This window comes from Petaurus breviceps, unplaced genomic scaffold (assembly GCF_028583685.1).
Source record: "Petaurus breviceps papuanus isolate PSGF00001 unplaced genomic scaffold, PetGlider_PUasm1.0 178, whole genome shotgun sequence".
Taxonomy (NCBI): domain Eukaryota; kingdom Metazoa; phylum Chordata; class Mammalia; order Diprotodontia; family Petauridae; genus Petaurus; species Petaurus breviceps.
The window spans coordinates 23,582,892-23,609,009 of NW_027185777.1; the positions used below are offsets into that span (position 1 = coordinate 23,582,892).

The following is a 26,118-nucleotide window of genomic DNA, read 5'->3' on the forward strand; positions in this document are numbered from 1 at the left end:
ATAAAAATGTGATAGCTTAATTTCATTACCATTGCGCCATCGATTGAGTTCATTTTCTAGCCACTGAATGGTGTTACGTAATGTCTTATTTTTCTCTTTTTCTTTTTCATATTTTTTCTTCCACTGTTCTGCAGTTAGCTCCACATTAACACAAACTGTGTTCTTTATTGTCTTGGCTCTAATGAAATTGGAATAAAAAAATTAAACAGGGACAAACTAGTTATTTTCAAATATATTTCATTCCAACTGATTCTATAACTATGTAATAAAATGTGTATACAACTTAATCGAATATTACCTGTTCTTGCCTAAGTGCTACATTTTATAATGAATACAGAAAGGTGTTTACTCAAATAGAAAGGGACTACTTTATTATATATTTGAGATGTGACAGTCTGTAGTGTTTGCAAACTGTGAGCGGCTCTTTAAAGGGAAGAGGGGGTAGAGGTTTACAATTTTATAGCATTTGCAAAGGTAACCTTAAACTATTTGAAGGTTAATGATAATGTTATGATCTGACTCTCCTATGGTCACCATGAAATTAAAAATATTTCTGATCCCAGAACACACAATGGCAGCTCTAAATTAATAATTTCAGTCAGAATTATACTGGTTTCACTTCACAATCTGATCCAAATTTTTATTTGTTAATCCTAGTAAAATTAAATTTTTGTTTCTTAGTCATAACCTTAACCTAAGTTTCCAAAGAACTGGGTGAAAATTGTAATATTTATTTAACGAAATTTGGATCAAAATTTGGATCTTTTAAACATAAAATATGGGCTCTAATAAGAATAGATACCAATTATATAAAGGTGTATGTATATTTTACATATATATATCAGCTAATTTGAGTTATATATGCTTTTGAAAAAATCTATATGCCAAGGTTTTATTAAGGCTTTAAGAAAATAAATATAAAAAGTTTAAATTTCATTCATTCAAATATCTATTCAGTAACTAACCTTTGACCAAACAGGAGTGTAGATTTTGTTTCAGACTCGTTATATGATGATGGAGAACAACAAATGACAATAGTAGTTCTGCAGTTGCCACCTAGTGAATCTTGAAGGATTCTTGTCATTTTACTATCTCGATAGGGAACATATGTCTACAAAAAAAAAGTATGTTCATATAGTTTTTAGGCATTCAGGCTTATATGTTATAAACTTCTGAAATAAAGCATGAGGTACTTAACAAACTTCACCACAGAGCAAGACTGTTCCAACTGTTTTTCAACATGTCCATTCAGCCTAACAGCTGAGATCTACTGTTTAACTTCACTACTGCTATAACATGGAAATTCAAACTGGTGAGGATTTCATTTATTCAATAAATCCCTGAGCACTGTCATACAAGGCACAATATCTTTCTATATAATTTATAATGCTAGAAATGGATCAGTTTCCGTGTATATATCAAAGATTAGTTTTAAATTTTAAAAACAGGACAAAGCAATTGACGACACTTACACTACTCTCAGCCAAAGCAGAAATGACATTTCCAAGAGCAGAGAGAGACTTGTTGATGTTTTTAGCTTCATCCAGCACAGCACCTTCAGCTCCAGTTTTACTAACCTATATTCATAATTAAAAAAAAAAATTAAACCACAAGAAAAATAAAGTTAAAAATTACGTTCTTTAAAGTAAAGTTGTTGGTATCTGAGACAAGCCATGTAGCCCAGCATATAGAGGCAGGCCTTGAAGCCAGGAAAACATGGGTTTGAGTCTTGCCTCTCTAACACATTTGGAAGGTGTTTGTTGTTTAGTCACCATCAGTCATGTCTGATTCTTCCCGACCCCATTGAGGGTTTTCTTGGTAGAGATAACTGGAGTGATTTGCCATTTCCTTCTCCAGCTCATTTTATAGAGGAGGAAACTGAGGCAAACAGGGTGAAGCGATTTGTCCAGGGTCACACAGCTAGTAAGTGTCTGAGGACAGATTTAAACTCGGGTTTTCCTGACTGCAGGTCTGGTGCTTTATCCAAGCAAAACCATTTTCATCTCTCAGCATCCCAGACAAATCTCCAAGAGTCTAAATTAGTTATGAGTTACTAATCTGTACCTATACAGGGAGTTTCCACAGTGAAAGTTCTCCATATCTATGACATCACAGGTTCCCTGCCCACCCCCCCATGTTCATTCACTCTCAACAAAGTCTTAATTATTTACTAGTGACACTGTAACTCATTACCCTTAGTATTTTTCACATACTGTATTTCTGAAAAATATTTTTTTGGGGGAGAAGGCAGAGCAGGACTGGCAGATACTGTTACTAATATAAGAGCTCTTTGTGCCCTTCTCTAAAATACTTGCTATTTTATATTATAACTATTTTTGTGTGCATTCTATCTCTCTACTATAAGGACTGGAAATCCTGGAGCGCTTCACACCCTGCTCTGCACACAGTGCTGAAATGTTTGCTGATATGGTGGCAGTACTTCATAGTTAAGAAGGAATACTTACGCATAAATATTTTTAAAATTTTTAAATTTTGTTGTTTTATTGTAACCCTGGGCTCTGCATTTAAGTATATTGGTTTCTTCCATTTTCAATATATCACATTTGTTGCTTTTTTTTTTGAGATTCCAAATGTCTGGAGAAATGCAACAACATCTAAATTATTTGTGCTAAATAAGGTTGATGGACATATAGTACAATGGCCAGAAAATGCTATCTAAAAAGTGATTTCTTTCTTTTAAGCATGAAATTAAAAATTACTTTTAACTAAGAATGGGTAGGATCCAATTTTATACTTGGGAAATGGAGGCTCAGAGAACTTAAGCTGCTTGCCAGGGGTCACCTGGATAGCAAGAGATCCAACCAAGACTGTATTTAGATCCCATTTCCAGACTCCTAGGCCAAGTAACTCTTTCCATTACACCACACATTTTTTCATGATTCCATATGTTAATACCATAGCAGACACTTAGAAACATGAATGACATTATCAAATACTATTAATTACAAAACTTTTAATTAGATTCAATAAATATTTAATTGCTTATTTTATCCCTAGTACTTTACTGGGTGCTGTGACAGGCTATTCAAAGTAACTGTGGGAAGTCCTGGGAACATCTCCAATCATATAAATGACAAGTCATTTGTGACTTATCTACTAAGTGCTAGGGAATTATCCCAGGAGCCTGGGGTCACATATCCAGTACATTCCAAGTGTCAAAGACTGAAAGCTAGGTCCCTAGAGGCCTGCTAGTTCAAACCCCCTATTTTACAGATGAAACTGAGCCCTATGTAAGTGAACTTAATCTCCCAAAGTTATACAGGTGTAAGCAGAAGGGTAATAAGCATTTAACCCCAGGGCCTCAGATCCCAAATCGAGTACATTCTCCATGTCTTCCACCATTGTGCCTCTGTGTCAGAGGCAGCTTCAAATCCAAGTCTGTGATTCTAACTACAGCACTTTCTGTATCAAGCCAATATGTCTTAGCATGGGGCAGAAAACAGAAAGCAAATGATAACATCTTTCCCTTAAAAGGTTGATAATCCAGTTATGGCCATACTCATTAAACAAGAAACAAACAGTATATGTAAAAGGTAGCATAGTTTAGTGTACAGAACAACCTCTACCAGTCAGCAGACCCAGGTTTTACTTCCCAAGCTCTTTTATATGAACTCTACTAAATCACACTACTGAATCTTAGTTTCCTTAGTTATAAAATAAAGGGATTTGACTAGATGATTTCTAAGAATACTCCTAGATCTACAGCCATGTATGATTTAACCACGAATTAAATTAACTAGGTGATTGGACATTATAATCTAAAATAAGATGGGCTATCAATATTGGTTTTGGGGGATAGTTTTGTGTCAGAAGTGGGACCTGAATTCATATTTGAAAAACATGTAGAATTTGAGTAAAAATGGAAGAACAAGAAAAATAGAAGCAAAGCCAGAGAGGCAGGAATGTCCACGAAAAATATTAATAGCAGTGAGAAGACAGGCCTAGCTTTAAGGATAAGAGTTGGACAAGTAAATAAGACTAGGTAATGATGGATTCTGAAGGTAAAATAATCCTCTAAATATGATAATGTAAGTATAACTAAAAGTTGAAATTCATCCATTTTAACTGACAAATGAGACTTTTCAATAAACAATTATCAACAGATGTTTTTGAGGTACCTATTATGTGATAATATACACACACAATATCCACTAGAACTTAGTCACACACAAAAAAATCTGAATATACCCACACCAAAAACATCACCAAATATTTAGGTATAAAAGTGTCTGACTATAAGTAAGGCTATGGAATATGTCAAATGGGATATGCTATGACCCATAACAATTGTTATAGGGGTCGAAGTACAGACTATATCATATTTTATATAGTTTTCCCAAAAGATTTAATAAGATACACAAAACAATGCATAAGAACAAACTATCCAATTATGTGTATGTACCTAGAGAAATATTTTAAAAAAGCAAACAAAAAATGAAAAAATGTTACCTTTTCACTACCAGCCAAATCTACCAGATAAAGTTTCCCACTCAGTTTCTGTTCTGTTTGAGTGTTTTCTTGTTTTACATTAATAAGAAAGATACTGTGACTTCTAGAGCTATGTTCATTCATATCTATAATGAAAACAAATTAAAACAATTACATGATTAGCTATTAATTAATTTTCCCTTTCCAATAATTTCTTTTAAGATGGCATATGTTACATTAAAAGTACAATTATCAACTGGCAAAGGATATTTTTTTTAAAGTTCAAACATTCTACTTACTCGTAACTGCTACATGTCTGTTAGATTTTCCTTCGTCTATAGTATCCATAACCTCATCTGGACTACATACAAAACGCTCTGTGCAACCCTTGAAAATAATTTTTGAAGTATGAAAATTATTTCCCCATCACTATATACTTTTTCTCTTATAAAATCATTCTACAGACTTTATACAGACCTTTACATAGGGAACTCTGTTTTTGTCCTCATGAACAGAAAGGTTTGTCTTTGAAACTGAAATAGCAAAACATTACTTGTCAGATGATAACAACCTCCAAAATATAACATCAGCTAAGAAATTGCTATTATAATTTTCCCCCTCTGAGAGAAGTATGACAAACAGGCAAGTGCCTTCAAAAGCACTGAGGGGAAACAAAAGACTACTCTATCATCACTAAACAAAGAGATTTATACAATCGATACTCAATATTTTTAAAGTATCCATAAATGTATGCCTCAAGTTGTGTTATCAAAAGGCACACAACTGTAATTTACAAGAATAATTTTAAAACGCCATTTTCTATCATTTAAGGCAATTTAAAATATACTGTAGCCAAAGGCTTTTCCATCTATTGGAAAAAGAAATCTTTAGAGTTCTTTCTGACATAATGTAATTAACTACTGTTATTCCAGAAGAGATAAGAAATAGGAAAGAGTACAACTTACCATCCAAAAGGTCCCTTATCTTATCCAAATATATTTCAAAATATGATACCTAAAGAAAAAAAAAGATTAAATAAGGCAAAAGATTCAATTGTCACTAAAATTCCTTAATACATATTTTCAGTTTATTCACAGAGTAAGTGAAAAGAGAATAAGAAGCCTAAAAGTCTTCCTTTCTTCTCTTTCCTTCTCTCTCGCTTCCCTTCCTTCCCTGTCTTAAGTCTTTTAAGTGATTTGTCCAGGATGATGTGACTATCTGGCTTTATCGGTTAAAAAGTAGGAATAGATTTGCCCCAAAGGAGTGTTAAGCATCTGAAGAGAAGCAGCTTCACATGGTATGGATTTGTTTCTGAGGGGACCAATAAAATCAAGGTCTGTAGTCTAGAGCAGGCCTGGTCTAGTTATAAACAAGGACTGTCTTGTGCCTGGGGCAATTTATAACTTGTGCTTGGGGGTAATTTATGTGTCACTAGCATGTAAGTGTTTATTCTTCCCCATGTATACTGGTGGGAGAATATCACCTAGGTTTATGTATGGAATATGACATACTGATTATTTATGCATTTGCTTGATAATTAAGTAACTATGATATGCCTTTATCATCAAAGTTTAGTGTTTAAGAGTTAATGGCACCATCATGGAGAGTAATTGGTATTACACAAATATGGGAATCACACCAGTGGGGCTCAGGAGCTACAGCAGTGAAGAGGGGGAGTGCATCTTGGCACTCTCCCTGACTAGGACCTTGAGACAGTTTAATTAGGCATATGAAAATGGTCTGTCTTCCAGAACACAGATGTGCTGGTGTGAGGGCAGGCTGCAGTGATCAAGTCAACCCAGAAGATGAGTTTGGGAACCACCCCACCTAGGACAAAGACAAAACTAAAAAAACCAGATTGCGTTCTTATAGGGTCTATGCAGAGGCATGGTGCAAGTTGCTATAAATTCAAGATAAATGAGATACTGTCCCTGCCTCCCAGAACCTCATCACTTAATAGAGCATAAGGTATGCACACAACCAATGTAACACAAGACTGAGTATAAGTACAAAGTAAGTCTGAAGTCTGAAGTGCTGAAGTTGATTTTTCCACAAACTTATCAACTACAAACCTGACAACTACTTAAGTACATTTTAATTGGAGTCATCCTAAAAGCTAAATAAAAATAAATCTCTCAAAAGTTTACCTTAATGTGGAACTCCAAATTTTCATCCATAGAGTAAATATAATTAAAAATATCTTGTACTATTCTTGGAATGATACCCATTCCATCTGGATCATGGAGTTTACCCTGAATAGAACAACAAAAAACATTCAACTTTTTAATGAGTTATATACATTTAATGTAACTAATGAAGAAAATCTACGAGCAAATTCTTTATAATTAAAATGAATCAATAGTGAACAGGAAAGACAGAAATAATACAATAATTGTATTTTTATTAAATATGGCTAGACAGCTGAAAAACCAATGTCTGGACTATATGGCATATATGTATCAAAATAAACCAGATCATCACCATGATCCCAAGTATGAACATTATTTTTTTACCTGACTATTTTTAGGCTTATATTCTAATAATCAAGCTTAGATTATTCCAGGTCATTGGAATAATAGGTATATCAAAAAAAGGAAATTCCCTATTTACAAAAATCTTCTTTCTCCTTTTGGCTCAATTCAAATGTATTAAAATATCAGAAATACCTCATCTGATTTTCACTTCTGACTTCTGTAGTCAAACTAACTCCTCAAAGCAGGTACTAAGCACAGACTGTTTTCTAAAGCAGAGGTGGACTGTGCTCAGACCTCCTGCTCAGAATGGCATGGGTGACTGGTGCAACCTACTGATCAAAGAAGAGGCAACGTTGCCTCTTTTTCAAAAGCACGGTTAAAAAACAAACAAAAACCAAGTCGGCTACACAACACCATTGGGAACTTTTAGCAGATAAGCATTCAAAAATCTCCTCAAAAATGTTACAGAACTATAGCAAATGCTTAATATAAAGAAGTGATAAGTGTGCCACTTGGATAGAACCCAGAGTTTTTAGGGCCCAAATAAGACCAATTTTTCTTCTTAACTTACTGTCTAAACTATGCCAAAAACCAATCAACTTCTAGAAAAAAAATTTATTTGAATTCTGTACTTTGCTGTTGTACCATAAGCAGACCCCAAATTCTTACTATTTTATAGTTATAGCATCACTAATAAGATAAACCTTTAATAATTGCCATCTGGAGAGAAAGTTGTGAAGAGTCCAAAATAACTATTAAAATAATTTTACTGTCAATAGAAAAAATACACTAATAGTCTTGATATGCTACTCAAAAAAGGAGAGGAAAATTTATTTTACAATTTGTTACCTCCATTGTATGTGTCTTCCCAGAGGATGTCTGTCCATACGCAAATATTGTACCATTATATCCCTCAAGTACATCTATAAGAAGTTAAAAAAAAAAGTCAAAAGAATTTCCCTTCCTAAAAAAAATTTCAGAGAATTGCTTTCAAGTGTTGCAAGAAAATGTCATATATTCCTGATTATCAATACAAAAAAACCTCTCAAATAATTAAAATATTTAAGAGGGTGCCTAAGTTCTTAAATCCAGCAAAATAATTCAGTGAGAAAACTCAATGTTAATTTTTCTTCAGACTAGTTGATATATAACAAAGTCTACCTAAGAATCTATAAAAAAGTTATAAACCTATCATAGTCATAAGTTTAGTCCTTATGACTTAGAAGAAAGATTTTTGATTTAAGAGTGGAGAAGTTCCTTTGCCAGAGCAGAATACTATTTATATAAGATTTAGAAAATAAATCCTAGGGAGTTATTGGATACACAAAAGGTTAAGTGATTTGTCCAGGGTCACAGAAATGGTAAATGTCAGAACTGGGATTGGACTCAGGGCTTTTCTTTCATATCAGGGACTGGTAAAAATTTGATTTTTCCCCCCTGAAAGGTGGAAGCACAACATTTGGCTCATAGTAGGTATTTAATAAATATCCCATCTCAGTCTAGCACACCATCTACTAAAAAAGAACAAAACAAAGCCATTACTATAAGACCTTGAAGGAAATAACCAAATTAATGCTTTCAAAAGTTAAAATGAAAGGATATTATGAAACAGGCTAAAATCTACAAACAGGAATAAATTTCTCCTATAATATTCTCAGATTTTTTAAAAAAATTACAAACTTGGAAAACGGGGAATTCATAGATTTTGTTTGTTCTAGATCATGAATCAGAAATCTAAAATTATGAATCAGAAACATCCTATGAAATTCTCTGTTCCTAAATTATTCTTTGTAATATTCAATTACTGTAGAATTCCCTCAATGTACTTTATGAAACACAAACATATCACCTATATGTAGACAAATTTGCTTCCTTCTTTCCTGCTAAAACTTGAGTCACTAGCTGTCTTTAAGTTGAAATCACTTAAATGAGTAGGACAAGGTAAGTTACCCAGCCACCTAAGGATTAATCACCTAAGTAACACTGAAAATCTCGGAGATCTCTTTGGCTAAAGATTCAATCAGGCATCAAATCCTGTCAATTCTACCTGGACAATCTCTCCCATCAGTCCCACTTCCCTCCAATTCCCATTACAACTACCACAGTTCAGGGTCTCTTATCTTTTTGATGATTACTGAAATAGCCTCTTAACCAATTCAATTAAATTCAACAGGCATTTATTAAACACCTAGCTAGGTACTAGGGATACAGCAAGAAACCAGAGACAATTGTTGCCCTTGAGGGCATCAACATGTTCACAAGTAAATATAGGATATAGACAAACCGACTTTGGGGATAGGGGATCACTCACATAAGGGTAAATCAAGAAAGGTCTCTTGAAGTGGTACTAAAGCTGGGCCTGACAGGGAGGAAGAACAATCCAGGCATTGGGGACAGTGGTGTGCAAATCAGGTGGGAAATACTATCCAGTTCAAGAACAGCACCCAATGTTAGAGTGAGAGGGGAAATTAGGTGCAGTCAACCTGAAAAGGCAGGCTGGAGCCAGAATGTGAAATGCTTTAAATGCCAAAGGAGTGTATACTTGATTCTAACAGCACTGGGAAGATACTGAAACTTCTTCATCAGGGAAGTGATATGGTCAGAAAAAAAAAATACTTTGCTCTTAAAGAGTTGACCCTGCTTCTCCAACAGCCTCATAAGGATCCTTGTGCCTAGTCTGGGAGTGTGCTGACAATTGTTTACAACTGACATAACTTTTAAGTTTAGTCTGCACCAGTAACATTTTCTCCATTACTTTCTTAAGTCTGGACAATCAACAAAATAATAAATCAGGCCAGATTCGCAGCGTTTGCCACTTTCTGAGGTGCAAATGCTCATAGTGAAAATTTAACAATCAATTCTAGCCAATATGACCTGGGACCGGCATACCACTGCTCTAGTCTTTCCTTCCTAAGACAGATCTTTCACATGACTTCCAAATTAATCTTTCTTATGTATAGATTTGTTCGTGTCTAGCCTCTGCTCAAAATTTCTTAGTGATTTCCTATTGAACATAACTGTGTTTAAAAAAAAATATTACTTTCAGTTTCAAATTCTCTACCTCCCTCTAGCCTCTCCTCCACCCACTGAGAAGGCAAGAAATATCATATCCATTTTATATATATAAAGTTATACAAAACATTTCCACATTAGTCATGTTCAGGGGGGGAAGCAAGAAAAATAAAGGAAAATATGCTTCAATCTGCACTCTGGGTGTATCAGTTCTCTATTTGGAGGTGGTGAACATTTTATATCATGAATCCTTTGGAATTACGATGGATCGCTGTATTAAGTAGAGTCTTTCACGGCTGATTATCTTTACAATGTTATTACTAAGCAGACTGTTCTAGTTTTGCTAACTTCACTTTGCATTAATTCATATCAGTCTTCCCAAGTTTTTCTAAAACCATCATCTTAATAATTTCTTACAGCACAATAATATTTCATCACATTTACATACTATGTGTATATATTATATATACACCATACTATTACTACTACTAATATACTATGTGTATACTATTTGTGTGTATATATGTGTGTGTGCATTTACACACACACACACACATGTAAATAACCTGTTCAGCCAATTCCCAACTGATGGGCATCCTGTCAGTTTCCAATTCTTTGCCACCACAGTAAGAACTGATATAAATGGTTTTGTATATATGGGTCCTTTCCTTTGATCTCCTTAGGGTATAGATCCAGTAGTGGTATTGCTGGGTATGCAGTTATATAACCCTTTGGGAAAAGTTCCAAACTCTACTTGAGAATGGTTGGACTTGTTACAACTTTATCCATGGTGCATCAGTGTCTACCTTTCCATATCCCTTCCAGGATTTGTCATTTTCCCTTTCTGTCAGCTTAGGCAATCTGATGGGTATGAGATGAGATGGTATCTCAGAGTTGTTTTAATTTGCATTTATCAACTGGGGACCTACTGAATATATAATAAAGTCCAAATTCCTCAGCCTGGCGTCTAAATTACTCTATAACCTGGTATATTCCTGTAATTCAATAAAAATATATTAAGCACCTACCATTTGGGAGAGCATTTTAGGTACTGGGGAAGACACAGGGTTTAGATAAGACACAGTTCTCGTCCTAAAGGTCAGTCTGGTGGTGGCGGTGATACATATGACACAAACACAAAAGTACTATCATGACCTGTGTTATAATTAAGTGCAGTGGAAACAGGTAGAACAAAGTGTTTACATGAGGTTTAAGGTTCAAAATTACTTATGATCAGGGGGAAGAAAAAGTTTCATGCAGCCTTATCTTCCTCCATTCTACATGGACCATGGTCTAGGCAAAATGGAGTAGCTGGCATCCCAAATAAACAATAGGCAATTCCCCACTGTAGTGTTTTTGTCCATATTACTCAATTGACTTGGAAATCCCTCACCTGTACATGGTCCTTTGAAAACCCTACCCATTCTTCAAGGTCCAACTCTCCTATGAAGCCTTCACTGATCCTAGCACTTGGAAATACAACTTTCCTTGCATCTCAAGTACTATGTTACTCTTATGTTACAGTACATACTAGTTAGTGTATGATTATTACATAATGTCGTACAGTTGTGTGTATGCTATAGTCTCCCTGATAGTCTATTAACTCCATGAAGGCATCTGTGAATTTCCGTTAATAAACAAATGAACTTAAAGAAACCAGTGTTGCTATATAGGATATGTGTAACATGTTGTTGAACTCTTTTTGACCCCATTTTGGGGTTTTCTTAGCAAAGATATTGGAGTGATTGTCACTTCCTTCACCAGCTCATTTCACAGATGAAGAAACTGAAGCAAACAGGGTCAAGTGACTTGTCTAAGGTCATAAAGCTAGTAAGTGTCTTAGGTCACATTTGAACTCAGGATGATGACTCTTCCTGACTAAAGGCCTGACACTCTATCTACTGTACCACCCAGCTGTGCATATGCAAAATACAGAAAGAGAGGCAAGAAAATCAAGGGCACATAAGAGTAATGTTACATTAACTAAGCACTTTATAGTTTTTTATATATTATCTTACTATATTCTCAAAACAGTGCTGAATTATTGGGCATATAATAATATTTATATTTTCTAGAACTAAAAAAGCTGTGCATAGTTCTCAACAACCATTCCCCACCTGGCTGCTGTCCTGGACTTCATCACTGTCTCCAGAAACTCATCTTCCTGAAAGATCACATCAACTCTGAAACTCAAGCCTCCTCTGCCCCAGAGGCCCCTTCCTTGATTGGAAAGGGTAGAGGGGTGGATATCAGAGTTCTATTTCAGGACCAGCCTAGGGCAGTGATCTCATCATTTCCAACCTACCTATAGGACTTAATCATCCCCTCTCCTCTCTTTACCCTGCCCCTTTTTTGTGTGTTTTTCTCCCTCATCAGCTCATGAGCTCCCTGAAGTCAGAGACTATCTAGACTGTCTTTTGCCTTTCCTTGTATCTCCAGGGCTTGGCACAGTGCTTGGCCCATAGTAGGCAATTAGTAAACATTTACTGACTTGACAATTGCTAAGGATAAAAAAGGCCATTTAAAAAATTTGTGATCAAAGCAAGGAGTAATAGGACCAGTACTCAAGGGAGATACGTCTGTAGTGATGGAATAAACATACCAAGTTGCTGAAAGTACTTGCAAACTTGTTCTGAGAGCTACTTCCAGTAATTTTTGAGATATCAGGAAGAACAGTTTAAAGACTAGGTATGGAACAATGTCTTAATTTATAAAGAAGCAAAGGGCAACTTCCAGAAAGTGTAGATAAATAAGCTCAAGCTGATGATTGGCAAAAATGAGTCCTCAGGAAACAATGGGGTGAGAACCATGAACCCACACAGGTTTACAAAAAATTAATCATACTAAATTAAATTTGTAGACAGTGTCAATAAACTAGATATCACAGAAACTCCAGGCAATCAGGTATAGTCAAGAAGACTGGGATCCAAATCCTGCCTGAGACAAGTACTAGCTGTGTGGCTCTGGACAAGTCATTTATTGTCTGTAAAATAGAAGATTTGACCTGATGAACAATGAGGTCCTTTCCAAATTGAAATCTATGAACCACTGAAAAAGTTCTTCACTAACTGGCTTATGTGACTGTCCAGTCAGGAAGATTTGCAATTGATTATGCAATTGTGCCCCAGGTACTGATTAATGTATTGGTATTAATCAGGAGGAAGGTCTCTGGTGGACTCTGACAAAGCTCTTTCCCTAATATTTTTTTTAAAATCACTTACATGAAGGCATATGGCATGCTCATGAATAAATCAGAAAGCATTAAGCATCTACTAATCTATTTTGCTAGAAATTGATGAAAAGCTTGGAGAGCTGGCTAGTAAGAACTGAAATTCAAAACATTCTTTAAAGTTTAAAACACACTGGTTTAATTCAACAAAATGAGCTAAATTCTTGCACTTAGGTTAAAAATTCAATTGCAAGAATGCATAAGTTTAAGATTTGGAAGACCTGACTTGACAGGAATTCACCTGAAAAAGATTTGGGGTTTTCAGGTGATTGCAAAACTCAATGAATCCAGTGTGTTACTGTAGCCACTAAAACTGCTAAAGCAATGAAAGGCAGCATTAATCACAGAGTGATTATGACAAGCAATGGTACCACTGTGCTTTGCACTAAGGTATTCTGAATACTATGTTCAATCCTCCCATTTTGAGAGAGAAATTGGCAACCTAGAGTGTATTCAAAGAAGAGCAATCTAAATGTAGAGGGGTCTGGAAATGACAGCACAAGAAGAATGGTTGAATTGGAGCAATTCGGTTTGAAAACAAGCATTTAAAAAAATGTATTAATGTGAATAAAATAATTTGCTTTGGGGTTCTCCAGGAAGTGCAGCTAGAATGAATGGAGGAAAGTTAGAGAGGGAAGTCTCAATTCAATGTGAAATTCAGCTTTCTAATGATTAGTATAGTCTTAAAAATAGAATGAATTTCATTTTAAAAGCCCTTACCACTCAACATAATTGGGCAAGAGCTGAAGGGCCATTTCATTCATTATGGTTGGTAGAGAATGGAGTCCTACACTGGAAGTTTAGACTATATAATGTCTAAGATTCTTTGCAATTCTAAGATTCTGTGAATCTGTGGGATGAAAAACAGGAAGACTCCCCACCCCCAAAAAACCAAAACAACATCCCACAACTGGGCTTATGCTAACTTAATTTTTTGGCCTGGAATACATTCACCTGGATCACCTTTCTTGCTAAATTCACTTGCAGCTTCCCTGCTTACTGCTAGAAGGGGTCTTTGAAAAGAAACCAATAATGGAGTAGAAGCAGGCACTAACAAAGAACTGTCATTTCCTATAAACTGTTGGAAATCTGCCTACCAATTCTATTTCTGCTGTTGTGTTACTTTAATTCTAGTTTATTACCTTAGAAACTCTTTTGTGATGTAAATGTTAATATAAAAAGTATGGTAAGAAATAAAGTTTTCAGTTTTTAACTTTTGAGGTGGTGAATATTACACAAATTTATGCAGGATCATTTGTGCAATGCCACATAACATTTACCAAAGATAATTACCATCATCATTTTGCATTAAAGATACAGAAATTTCCCTTCTTGATTAATAACTTAGAAAAATATTAAAAAATTATAAAAAAAATGTGAGATGAGAAGAATACCAGGATGAAGCTCCACACAAAAACAATATTCTTAGATATGGATGAAATATATTTACCTTTCACTATCTTCTTTGCACAGTCATTGTATACTTGCTCCTGTGTTGTGCTTGACTGGAATACACGGTCAAATGCATAAGGCTTGGACTGAAAAACAAAACAAAACAAAAAGAAAACTGAAATTAAACAGAAAGTCCACCAAAAGAGATGCAAACAAAATATATTTTGAGGTCATCTACAGAGGTGTGAAACTTCCCCAGAAAAACTTTTGAGCAGCCCAAACCAAATTAAAATGTAATTAGGAAATGTTTAACTAAATAAAAATACAATACAACATAGATAATGTTAATTTGTGCTAAGTTGCCTGCAAGAATCTGTTTCTATTTTAAACTGACATCCCTGAACTAGAACAGTGGCAGTACTGAGTTCACAGTAGGCCCTCAAATACATACTGATCAATCTTTCCCAGTATCTACTACCCTGAGCAGAGGCTTAGATGTACCCAGGATCTCCTCTAGATAAGTAATACTAGCCCTTCAATTCAGTTCTCATTTAAAGTTCCTATTATATGCAGGGAACTGTTACACTGGTTTAACACAGACCTTTGTCTTGCAGACAGTCCAGCTGTGATCTCTCCATGCCTTCCCAGCCTAGACTATTCTTGACCATTTATTTCATAAATCTCCCACACAAGACCTAACCAAATTCTCAAAGGTCTCTCTTTGGTTTTTAAAAACTCTTGGCACCACAACTTTGCAATGTTGAAAACTGAACTCATCTTCTTCCTGCTCTGCCCAATTTGTTTCTCCCAGTCACCTAAGTCCCAAAATTTTAGATGCCTTTGAATCTTTCCTTTCTTTTACCACTCTTATCCCATCAAATGCCTGTCAATTTGACTACCTTGATTATCTTCTGTGTCTATCTTCCTTCTCCTTTACCCACTCAAGGGACACACACACACACACACACACACACACACACACACACACACACACTCACTCACCCACTTAAGTTAAGGCCTTCAATCTCTTACCTGGGTTACTACAGTAGAATCCTAACTGGTTACCCAACCTTGAGTCTGTTACCTCTTTACTCCATTCTTTATGAAGCTGCCAAAATAACCTTCTTAGGGACGAGGTCTGGCTATATCACCCCCTTATTCCAAAATATTCATTGGTACCCTATTATCTATAGTATAAAATACAATCTATTTAGCTTAGAATTTAAGGCAAAGTACAAGTTAGCAATAACCTACTTTTCCTATATTTATTCACATTACTTCTCTTCATGCAACATTCAACATATACTTTCCCACACGAAGTAGACTTTTAATTGTTCCTAGATTCCAACTCCCCCTCCATGTATTCAACAATATAGGCCATCTCTTATGACTGGAATACACTTGCTTCCTTCCCATGTTCATGTGTTGAACTAGCTCTCTTCTTCCAGGGACCTTGCTCAGTTTTATTTCCTCCAAGCAACTTACCATGAAAGTCATTCCTTAACTCACTCTTTCAGAAACATTTATTGAGAATTTTGAGTACAGACAACTGTACTAGGGCTTGGGGCAGCCCTGTCTGGGCCCTCACAGAATGTATAGTCTAGCAGAAGCAAAGAAAATTTTTTTCCCCCTCCTGTACATTTTTCTAAAGAATTTTGTCTGAATCTTTTTTTTTCCTAATCACATTCTACCTTACATTATACTTTTTTTGTGCCCGTGGTATCTTTGTCTACCCTCTGAGCCTATAAACTCCCACCCCTCCACTAGCAGGGGCTATGCTCTCTGCTCTAGTGTTTTTGACATCTCACATACAGTAGTTGTACATTAATGTTTATTGAATTTAAAGCATATTATGTATGAGTGTATGAGATTTTGTTCATGCTTCACTATGTGCATTTTTATACTTGATAATCTTGTACTTGGGAGTTGTTGCTATACACATAGCATTCATCATTTATTCTGCATACTCCCTACAACTGCTCATAAAATGCAAACAAGCTTAAGTTAAATCATTAAGAAATTACATAAATTTATCTTATTTTTATCTTCTGAACATTCCCCATAACTTAGACTTGAGACAATTAGCCACTGTTTTCCCTAGCTCTGAAACACCAGTGTCATAATGCTGATACACAGATTACCACGAGCAGCCACTGGTTTTCAGTTATACAAGTTCACTTTGAGAAGGCAGCCAAAGTAGGCCAAAATGCTTTAGCTTTTTTGTAGGTACACTGAGCTGAAGCTGTTTTATGTTTCTTCTCTAGCTCATATTTCCTCCTTTGGACATAAGAAGATAAGATGGATATAATTTCAGAATGCATTTCTTCTTTTCAAAAAAGAAAAAATTCAACCACCATCCATTTGAATTTTTGTGGTCTAATGGACTGGATAACTGTTATTTAAATAACAAGTGTGTAAATTATTGAATTAATCCTTATTTAAATCCAGTAGTTTAAAAGAACTAAGACAGACCACAAATACCCTTAGCCCTACATGCAGATTACTTGACTGTTTTTGTGACAGTTCAATGTAATACAGGCTCAACAGAGATTCTATATATTTGATATGCAGTATCAGGTAGGGGAAAGTAGTTCAATTCTCACTTGATATTTAATCTGTAACTCTAGGTAAAATACTTGTCAGGGTCCTAGGCAACTCTGTAAGATTATAAACTGAAGAAAAAGTACAGATAAGAGTTGCATAAACTACAATGATTACTACTACCACTATGACTACCAGTTAACATTTATATAGCACCTACTATGTGCCAGGGACTGTTAAGTGCTTTACAAATAGGTAAAGTTCTCCCTCCCCTTTCAGGAAAATGCTTTGGATATTAAATTTAATCCTGAGTTCAGGACTACAGATTATCTAGAGTTTCTAGAATAAAGCCTTTTTTGGTCTCAGGCACCTTGGGATTATGGTACAGTGAAAAGAATCCTAATTCTGGATTCAAAGAACCTAGGTACAAATGCTACCTTTAATACTTAAAGTACCTACGAACCTTGGGCAAGTCACTTAATATCCCTGGGTCTCAGTTTCTTCATCTGTAAAACGAGGGGAATGGATTAGATAGCCTCTGAGGTCCCTTCCAGGTCTACATCTATGATTCTATAATGATAATTAATGCCCCATTTTTGTTATTATTTTAAAATAAAGTTTTAAAAGAAGGTAAAGAGCATCATATATTTTTGAACCAGAAGGGGCATTAGAAGCCACTTAGTCCAATCCTCTCATTTTACAGATGAAGGAATTGAGTTCTAGACACGTTGGGTGACTTACCCAAGATTGCAAAGGTTGCAAAGGGAAGGAAGAGAACAGGGAAAGCAAGTGAATTAAAACTCAAAGGACAATGAGGGCTTTGAGGAACAGGGATGAGGAAGCCTAGTGAATGCCAAGTATGGCTCATGCAAATACACAGAGGTAAAATGACAGAACACAGAATCCAGTGAACATTTAACAGGATGTTTGGACTGCAAAGTAGATTACACGAAGAGGACTAACTTGACATAAGGCTATGAAGGCAGGCTCAAACCAGACTGTTCGAAACCTTCAATGCTAAGATGAGCAGTTTATATTTTATCTTAGAGATGATAGGGACCCAAGAAAGGTTTCTGAGTAGGGGAATGAAAAAGTCAGATCCATGCTTGAGAAAGATTTTGACAACTATGTGGGATGGACTGGAGAGAAGAGCCTAAGAAACCAATTAAGAAGTTATTACAACAGACAAAACGAGAAGTGATAAAAGCCTTTAATTAGACTAGTAGCTGGATCAGGAGTAGGGAATCTTCTGCCTAGAGGTCTCATGGGGTCTTCTAGGACCTCAGGTGCAGCCTTTCAACTGAGTTCCAGTTTTACAGAAAAAAATCCATTTATTAATTAAGGGGAGTGGTAGGATGTAAGAAATGCCAAGGAAGTAAAATCAAAGGGATATGGAAACTAACTGGGATGAAGGGCAAGGGAAAAATCAAAGATAACTCCTGCGTATAAAGTTGAGGAAATTAGAAGGATGGTGGTTCTCTCATAAGAAAAAGGAACAGTCTGGTGAAGGAAGGATTTAAGTGAAAAATATTCAGTAACACTTTGAACATGTTAAAAGGATACCCAGAGGGAAATTCTGATTAAGTATTAAAGATAGGAGACTGAATCTCAGGCAAGATACTGGATTCCAAATCAATGGACAAGAATTTTTTAAGTACTTCTATTGGGCTCTCACTGTGTTAAGGCAATCAAGCTGACATCCTAATTAATTCACTATCCCACTCACCACAGAGATTCTAGAAAACCTTTTCATCCTTCCTTATGTCTAGCACAGCTCCCTGTCCAGTTCCCCATCCCCCTTCCCTTCTGGCTGAGTAGCTTGCCTTTCACTGAAAACAAACAAACAAACAAAAACAAAAACAAAAAGCAACTGAGGTCATTAATGGAGTTCCCTCTTCTGTCCCTCATCTAACATCATTCAGATGACTTCTCCAACTATCTCCTCTGGCCCTCTGGTTTCACATGATGAGGTGGCCCTCCCCTTGTAAACCCTTCTACATGCATGAGTGAACCCATTCCATTCTATCTTCCTTAGAAAATTTACTCATCACTCCCATTAATCTTCAATCTTTCCGTATGTACTAGCTGCTTCCCTACTACCTATAGACATGCCCAAATCTCCCCCCCATCCTCAAAAAACCCTCATTTGATCCACCTATTCTCACTAGCTATTGTTCTATAGCTTTCCTCCCTTTTTTGTCTAAATTTTTTAAGAAGGTCATTTACAATAAGTGCTTCTACTCCCTTTCTCTTCACTCTCTTAATTCTTTACAGGTTGGTCAGTTGTGTCTGATTCTCTGTGACCCATTTGGAGTTTCTTGGCAAAGATACTGGAATGGTCTGCCATTTCCTTCTCCACCTTACAGATGAAGAAACCAGGCAAACAAGGTTAACTGCCCAGGGTCACAACTAGTAAGTGTCTGAGGACAGATTTGAACTCAGGAAGATGAGTCTTCCTGACTTAAAGCCCAGCATTCTATCCACTGTGCCACCTACTTGCCCAAGTTGCCAATGATCTTTTAATTGACAAATCTAATGGTCTTTTTTCAATCCTCATCCTTGCCCACTCAGAAGCTTTTGACATTGCTAATCATCTCCTTAATACTCTCTTCTCCCTAGGCTTTCATAGCAATGGTCTCTGCTGATTCTTCTCTTACCTGTCTGATCTGATGGCTCCTTCTCAATCTCTGTTCCTAGATCTTTATCTAGGTTATGCCCACTAACTAAAGGTATCTCCCACGGCTCTGTCTTGGGTCCTCTTTCTTCTCCCCTTATACTATTTCTCTTATTGATCTCATCAGCTTCCATGGATTGAATTATCATCTCTATGCAGATGACTTTCATATCTACTTGTCCTAATCTCTCACTTGAGCTTTAGTCTCATCTCCAAAAGCCTACTGGATATCTTGAACTGGATGTCTAGGAGACATCTTAAACTCAATATGTCCAAAGCTGAATTAATTGAACTAATTTATCTTTCTCCAATCCTCCTTTTTTCTAACTTTCTTATTACCATAAAGAGTATCACCATCATTTACCCTGGCTCAAAGTCTAGGCCTTATATTAAATTCCTCACTTTCTTTTAATCAATAACCAAGTGTCTGCTTATACCTTTGCAACATCTTACACACACACACACACACACACACACACACACCCTTCTCCCCACTGGCACTAGCACCACCCTGGTACAGGCCCTCACCACTTCACATTTGGACTATTTCAATAGTCTGCTAGTTGGTCTCCATTCTGGTTCATATTCCATTCAATTCATCTTCCTAAAGTATGGGTCTGACCTTATCAGCTTTCAACTCTATTAATAAACTTCAATGGCTCCATATTACCTCAAACATAAAATCTGGGGCTTTGAAAGTCCTTCATAAACTGGTTCCTTCCTATCTTTCCAGTTTTCTAATACCTTACCTCATACTTTATCCACATACTTTAGGATACAATGAAACTTGGCCTCCTCATTGTTCCTCTAACATGACGCTCCATTTCCCTACTTTAGAGATTGCCACTGGCTGCTCCCAATGCCTGGAATGCTCTCCCTCCTTATCTTCATCTCCTACCTTCCCTGGCTTTCTTCTAGTCAAAGTCCTGCCTTTCCCAGTTTTCTTTAATCTTGGCGTTTTTCTCTCCAAGATTACTCCCAACTTATTTTGCTTATATCTTGTATACAGCTGTTTGCATGTTGTCTCCCCCATAGATCATGAGTTCCTTGAGAGCAGGACCTTTTCTGGTCCTTCTCTGAATCTGAAGAATTTAGCACAAAGCTTGGCACACAGTAGGTGCTTAATATTATTATATTATATAATTATATTAATATATGCTAGCTGACTGACTTAATGACATACTAGGTATCTGATACCATTCACTCAAATACAAAACAAAATAGTTTCTCTCTCAGTTTTCATGTTATCAGGAAAACAATATGTAAAATAAGTGGAGATCAAAAAGAGTACATTCCAGATATGAGGAACAGCCTATTCAGGCAAAGGCATGAAAATAGGGGATGGAATATGTAAAAGTCACTTTGGCTAGAAAGTAATGTGTAATAAATCTGGAAGGTGTCACTGAAACTAGACTGCAAAGGGCTTAAGTGTCAAATAAAGGACTTTTCAATTTTAGAGTGAATAGAGGTTTTGGAGTAAGGGAATGACGTGATCAGACCCATGCTTTAGGAATCAATAGCTCAACAAGCATTTATTTCGCGCTTTGCATTGTTCTAGGTGCTAGTGATACAAATACTAAAGAAATAATTAACTCTTACTCTCAAGGAGTTTTGCTGTTCATCCAGGGAGACAAAATGCATGTAAGCACACACAGAAAAAACACAAAATGAATACAAGATAGTTAGAGATTACATTTGGTGAGGAGAGATTAGGAATCAGGAAAGATTTCAGGCAGAAGCTGGAGCCTGAGTTATGTCTTCTAATGAGGCAGCAGTAAGGAATAAAGAATGACTATCAGGCAAAGGTATTCAAAATACAAAATACTGGCAAGGCCAATACAAAATAATGGAGTTGAGAAATAGAAAATCATGTGTGAGGAAGTGAGAGAAAACCAGTTTCACTAGATTAGAGAATGCAGGAAAGGGAATCATGAATAATGCTCTTAAAAAAATAGGTGGTTGTGAATGCCTTTAAAAAAAGACAGGAGAGCTTATATTTGATCCAAAGGGTAATAAGAAGCCACTAGATTTTACAGACTAAAGACATGACATGGTCAGACCTGATGCTGGAAAATTTGGTGGATGTGTATACTAGAAGGGTAAGAAACCTGAGGCAGGAAAGATCAGTTAAGAGACTATTATAATAGTCTGAGAGCGGTGACAGGTGAGGGTCAGAATTAGGGTGGTATGTAAGAAGGGGACAGAGATATGACATATGGAGATAGAATCAAGACTGAAAACTGACTGGATATGGGGGTGGGGCAAGGGATGGGTAGGGGATGACTCCAATGTTGATAACCAGAGTGACTAACAAGGGTGGGGAACCTCTGGCCTCAAGGCCACATGTGGTCTTCTAGGTCCTCAAGTGAGGTTCTTTGACTGAATCCAAACTTCACAAAACAAGTCCCTTTAATAAAAGGATCTGTTCTGTAAAATTTGGACTCAGTCAAAGGGCTGTACCTGAGAAGGCCACATCTGGCCTTGAGGCCAGAGGTTCCCCATCCCTGGACTAGAAGGATAATGGTACCTGTAACAGAAAAAAGGAAAGTCTTCAAGCAGGGTAGGTTTGGGGAACATCTCATTGGAAATGTCTAATAGTGATTGGAGATCAAGGACTAGAGAGAAACTATATACAATCTGGAAGTCATCTGCATGGTGACAGATAAACAAATCTCTTTTATTTGTAACTGCTAGTCTTACCAATAAATTGAACATGCTCAAAACTTTGTGCCTCCGTTTACCTTCATTTCCATCGTGAAACTTGGGAAAACATTGAGGAGTAGAGAGACTTGAAGTCAAAATGGGATGACGAATAGCTTCAGAAGGAATGACATAGGCAAATATGGAATGGCAAGAACTTATAGTCAGACAGGAATTTGAAAGTTTCTGACCTTGTAGAAGGAAAACTTACAGGTGATAGGGGGCAGGACATGGATGACTGAAGAGGGTTAAGTCAGGTAGCAAAACCCAGAGAGAACTGAGTAGTAAAAACAGATGAGTATTTTAAGAGGAGTGATCAGATAGAGAGAAGAGGGGGAAATTAGCACACAAGTCAAAGAATGAAAGAATATAGGAGAGTGGGTGGTTAGCATATCCAAAGCTGCAGAGGATGAGGATCCAAAAAGGCCATCAAATTATCAGGTAAGAGATCACAGTTACCCTTGGAGATGACCCAGGGGAAGCCAGATTGCAAGGAGCAAAGAGCAGCAGCTGCAGAGGTTAGCTAACTCGGCACTACAAGGAGGGCTTTCTGTAACTACAGCTTGAGGGGGCAGAAGCTGAGCCAAAGAAATTTTTTAGGATGAGAAGATCTAATCATATTTGTAGCTGGCAAATAAGGAGAATAAGAGGGAATGATTCACAATGCAACTTCTTTTAAGAAAGTATATCTGCAAGGACAATAAATAGATGTATTAGGCTTGTTAGCTCTAATAGGATACAGAATTTTCTATAGAGCGTATAGAATAACTGATGTCAGAATATGCACTAATTTATGACCCATGCTCAACTATCATTATCTTTCAATATTCTGTTCTATACACCTACAATATTTGTCTCTTGAGAATTTATATTGTATAAACTTATCATGAATGTATCAGGAAAGGGAAAAAAAATCAAGAGAAATATTCTCTCAAATGATCCTCATCTCTTTCCCCCTATTATGAATTTCCATGCTGCAAGACCTATAAAAAGCTAAAGGAGCTCAAGAACCAATGTGGAAATAACAATCTACTTCAGGACAAATATAAAATAATCCAGAAGGTCCAATAATGCTGTATTTTATTTTATTTTATGTATGCTTGGTAATAAGCACATGACTGAATGTCCTGGCTTCAAAAGGGAACTAAATTGTATCATTTTGGTCCACTGTCTTCTGAACCTCTATATATTCCCAAGGCAACAGGGGTTAGTGGAACAAGCAATTCACTTAAGTCCAGAAGACCAAGGTTCAAGTTCTGACTCTGACACATGTTTGACTGTAGACGACTCACCTCTGAGTCTCAGTTTCCTTATTTGTACAAATGAGAATACTTCCCTCACAGGGTTGTGAGAAAAGCATATTTTAAACTGTTGTGAACCTTAGAATGCTATATAAATGCTTGCTATTATAATGAAACCATAAAACGCTAAGTAAATGTCAACTCTTACCATTATCCCTGGGGATAAGCCCAAATCATAAAAGGAGATAAAAACAAGTAGTATTTATTCATATTTCACCTACATGCAATTTTCTCTCAGTTTCCCTATTTCTCACCCATGTCTTCAACTCCTTTGAAAAGCAGGGAATAGGGGGCGGAGTCAAGATGAATAGAAACACGACCTCCCCGACGATCTGGCTTCCACCTTCCCTAATCCATGTAAAAAGGGAACTCTAAACAAACTTTGGAGGTGCAGAACCCACAAAATGACACAGAGAAGCTAACCTCCTGCTGAGGACAGCCCAGCAGGCCAGCAGGAATTGGCCAGCACAGTGCTCTGGGAGCCAAGCCCAGCCCCACAACAAGGCTTTAGCCCCAGGGCAGGCCTGACCAGCCTCCAGATAGACAGAGGGACTCCAGATTAGCAGCAGCTGTGGCCCTTTCCAGATTTATCAACACATAGATGCGAAGGACAAAGTGAGACATCAGTGCAGTCTGGACTTTGGGACCCAGTAAGTGGGAGTGAGTGGCTTTTGACCCCGGGGCGAGAAGCTGCTGAGACACCAGCACAGCCAGCCAGCGCCACATGGCAGCTTCAGCCCCTGGCCTGCAGAGTGTAGGGGGACCAAGTACCAGTCTGAGTGGTAATCGCTCTTGCTTTAACCTTCTTGGATCTGGATTGCAGTTTAGGGTGGAGGTCCTGGGGTGCGTGTCCAGTTTGCCAGAGCATGTGGAGACCTCAGAGAGGGCAGCCATCTAATACCTCCAGCAGCTAAGGAAACCCCAGCATTTGGGACGAAAGCTCCCCTGTCTGGTGGCAGAGTCCTACTATGGCAAAAAGCCCAGGGGTCAAGTGACTGAGGGGTGACATGACCAGGCAAAGGAAACAAAGCAGACCGAAGATTCCAACATTAGACTCCTATTTTGGGGACAAAAAGGAGCAAAGCATGGAAAAGGAGTTAGACAGTGAAGTCAGAACTCCTGCACCAAAAGTTTCAAAGGAAAATATGATCTGGTTACAGGCCATAGAGGACCTTAAGAAGCAGATAAGAGAAGTGGAGGAAAAATTGGGAAGAGAAATGAGAACGATGCAAAAAAATTACAAAGTGAGAGTCAACAGACTGAGGAAAATAACACCTTGAAAAATAGACTAACTCAAATGGCAAAAAAGGCTCAAAAAGGCAATGAGGAGAAGAATGCCTTAAAAAGCCAAATTTGCCAGATGGAAAAAAGAATCTCAAAAGCTCACTGAAGAGGATCATTCCTTCAGAATTAAATTGGAGCAAATGGAAGCTAGTGAGTTTATGAGACATCAAGATACTATTAAACAGATCCAAACAAATAAAAGAATAGAAGGCAATGTGAAATATCTCATGGGAAAAACCACTGTCCTGGAAAATAGATCCAGAAGAAATAATTTAAAAATTATTGGACTACCTGAAAGCCATGATCAAAGTAAGAACCTAGAAATCATCCTCAAGGAAGTTCTCAAAGAAAACTGCCCTGATATTTTAGAATCAGAGGGCAAAACTGAGGTTGAAAGAATCCACCAATCACCCCCTGAAAAAGATCCCCAAAAGAAAACTCCTAGGAATATTATAGCCAGGTTCCAGAATTCCCAGATCAAGGAGGAAATATTACAAGCAGCCAGGAAGAATTTGAGTATTGTGGAAACACAATCAGGATAACCCAGATCTGGCAGCTTCTACACTGAGGGATTAAAGGGCTTTAGAATATGATATTCCGGAGGGCAAAGAAGCTGGGATTAAAACCAAGAGTCACCTACCCAGCAAAATTGAGTATCATGTTTCAGGGGAAAATATGGTCATTCAGTGGAATGGAGGGCTTTCAAGCATTCTTGCTGAAAAAAACAGAGTCGAATAGAAAATCTGACATTCAGATACAAGAAGCAAGAGAAGCATGAGAAGGTAAACAGGGAAAAGAAATCATAAGGAACTTATCAAAGTTGAACTATTAACATTCCTACATGGAAAAATAATAATTGTAACTTATGAAACTTTTCTCAGTAGTTGAAGGGAATAGAAATATATATGTCTATATATGAGCGTATATGGGCATATGAATAAATATGTGAATGTGTGTATATATGTTTACAGGTATACATAGATAGAGGGCACAGGACCAATTTAACAGGATGGGATGATACTTAAAAGGTGAAATTAAGAGGTGAGAGAGGAATATAATGAG

The 26,118-nt window shown here is 36.8% G+C and overlaps 1 protein-coding gene across 2 annotated transcripts in view; it reads right to left on the bottom strand.

Annotated features, from left to right (window-relative positions):
• Window positions 1–26,118, bottom strand: part of KIF5B (kinesin family member 5B) — a 71,914-nt gene that overhangs the window by 33,023 nt on the left and 12,773 nt on the right. For both annotated transcript variants that reach the window (XM_069086446.1, XM_069086445.1), the window contains exons 2-11: window positions 14,615–14,702; window positions 7,773–7,846; window positions 6,597–6,701; window positions 5,415–5,463; window positions 4,927–4,982; window positions 4,749–4,836; window positions 4,471–4,595; window positions 1,473–1,577; window positions 966–1,111; window positions 30–178 (exon numbers count right to left, since the gene is read on the bottom strand). In XM_069086446.1, the coding sequence (XP_068942547.1) occupies window positions 30–178; window positions 966–1,111; window positions 1,473–1,577; window positions 4,471–4,595; window positions 4,749–4,836; window positions 4,927–4,982; window positions 5,415–5,463; window positions 6,597–6,701; window positions 7,773–7,846; window positions 14,615–14,702 (985 nt within the window). The remainder of the gene's footprint in view (window positions 1–29; window positions 179–965; window positions 1,112–1,472; window positions 1,578–4,470; window positions 4,596–4,748; window positions 4,837–4,926; window positions 4,983–5,414; window positions 5,464–6,596; window positions 6,702–7,772; window positions 7,847–14,614; window positions 14,703–26,118) is intronic.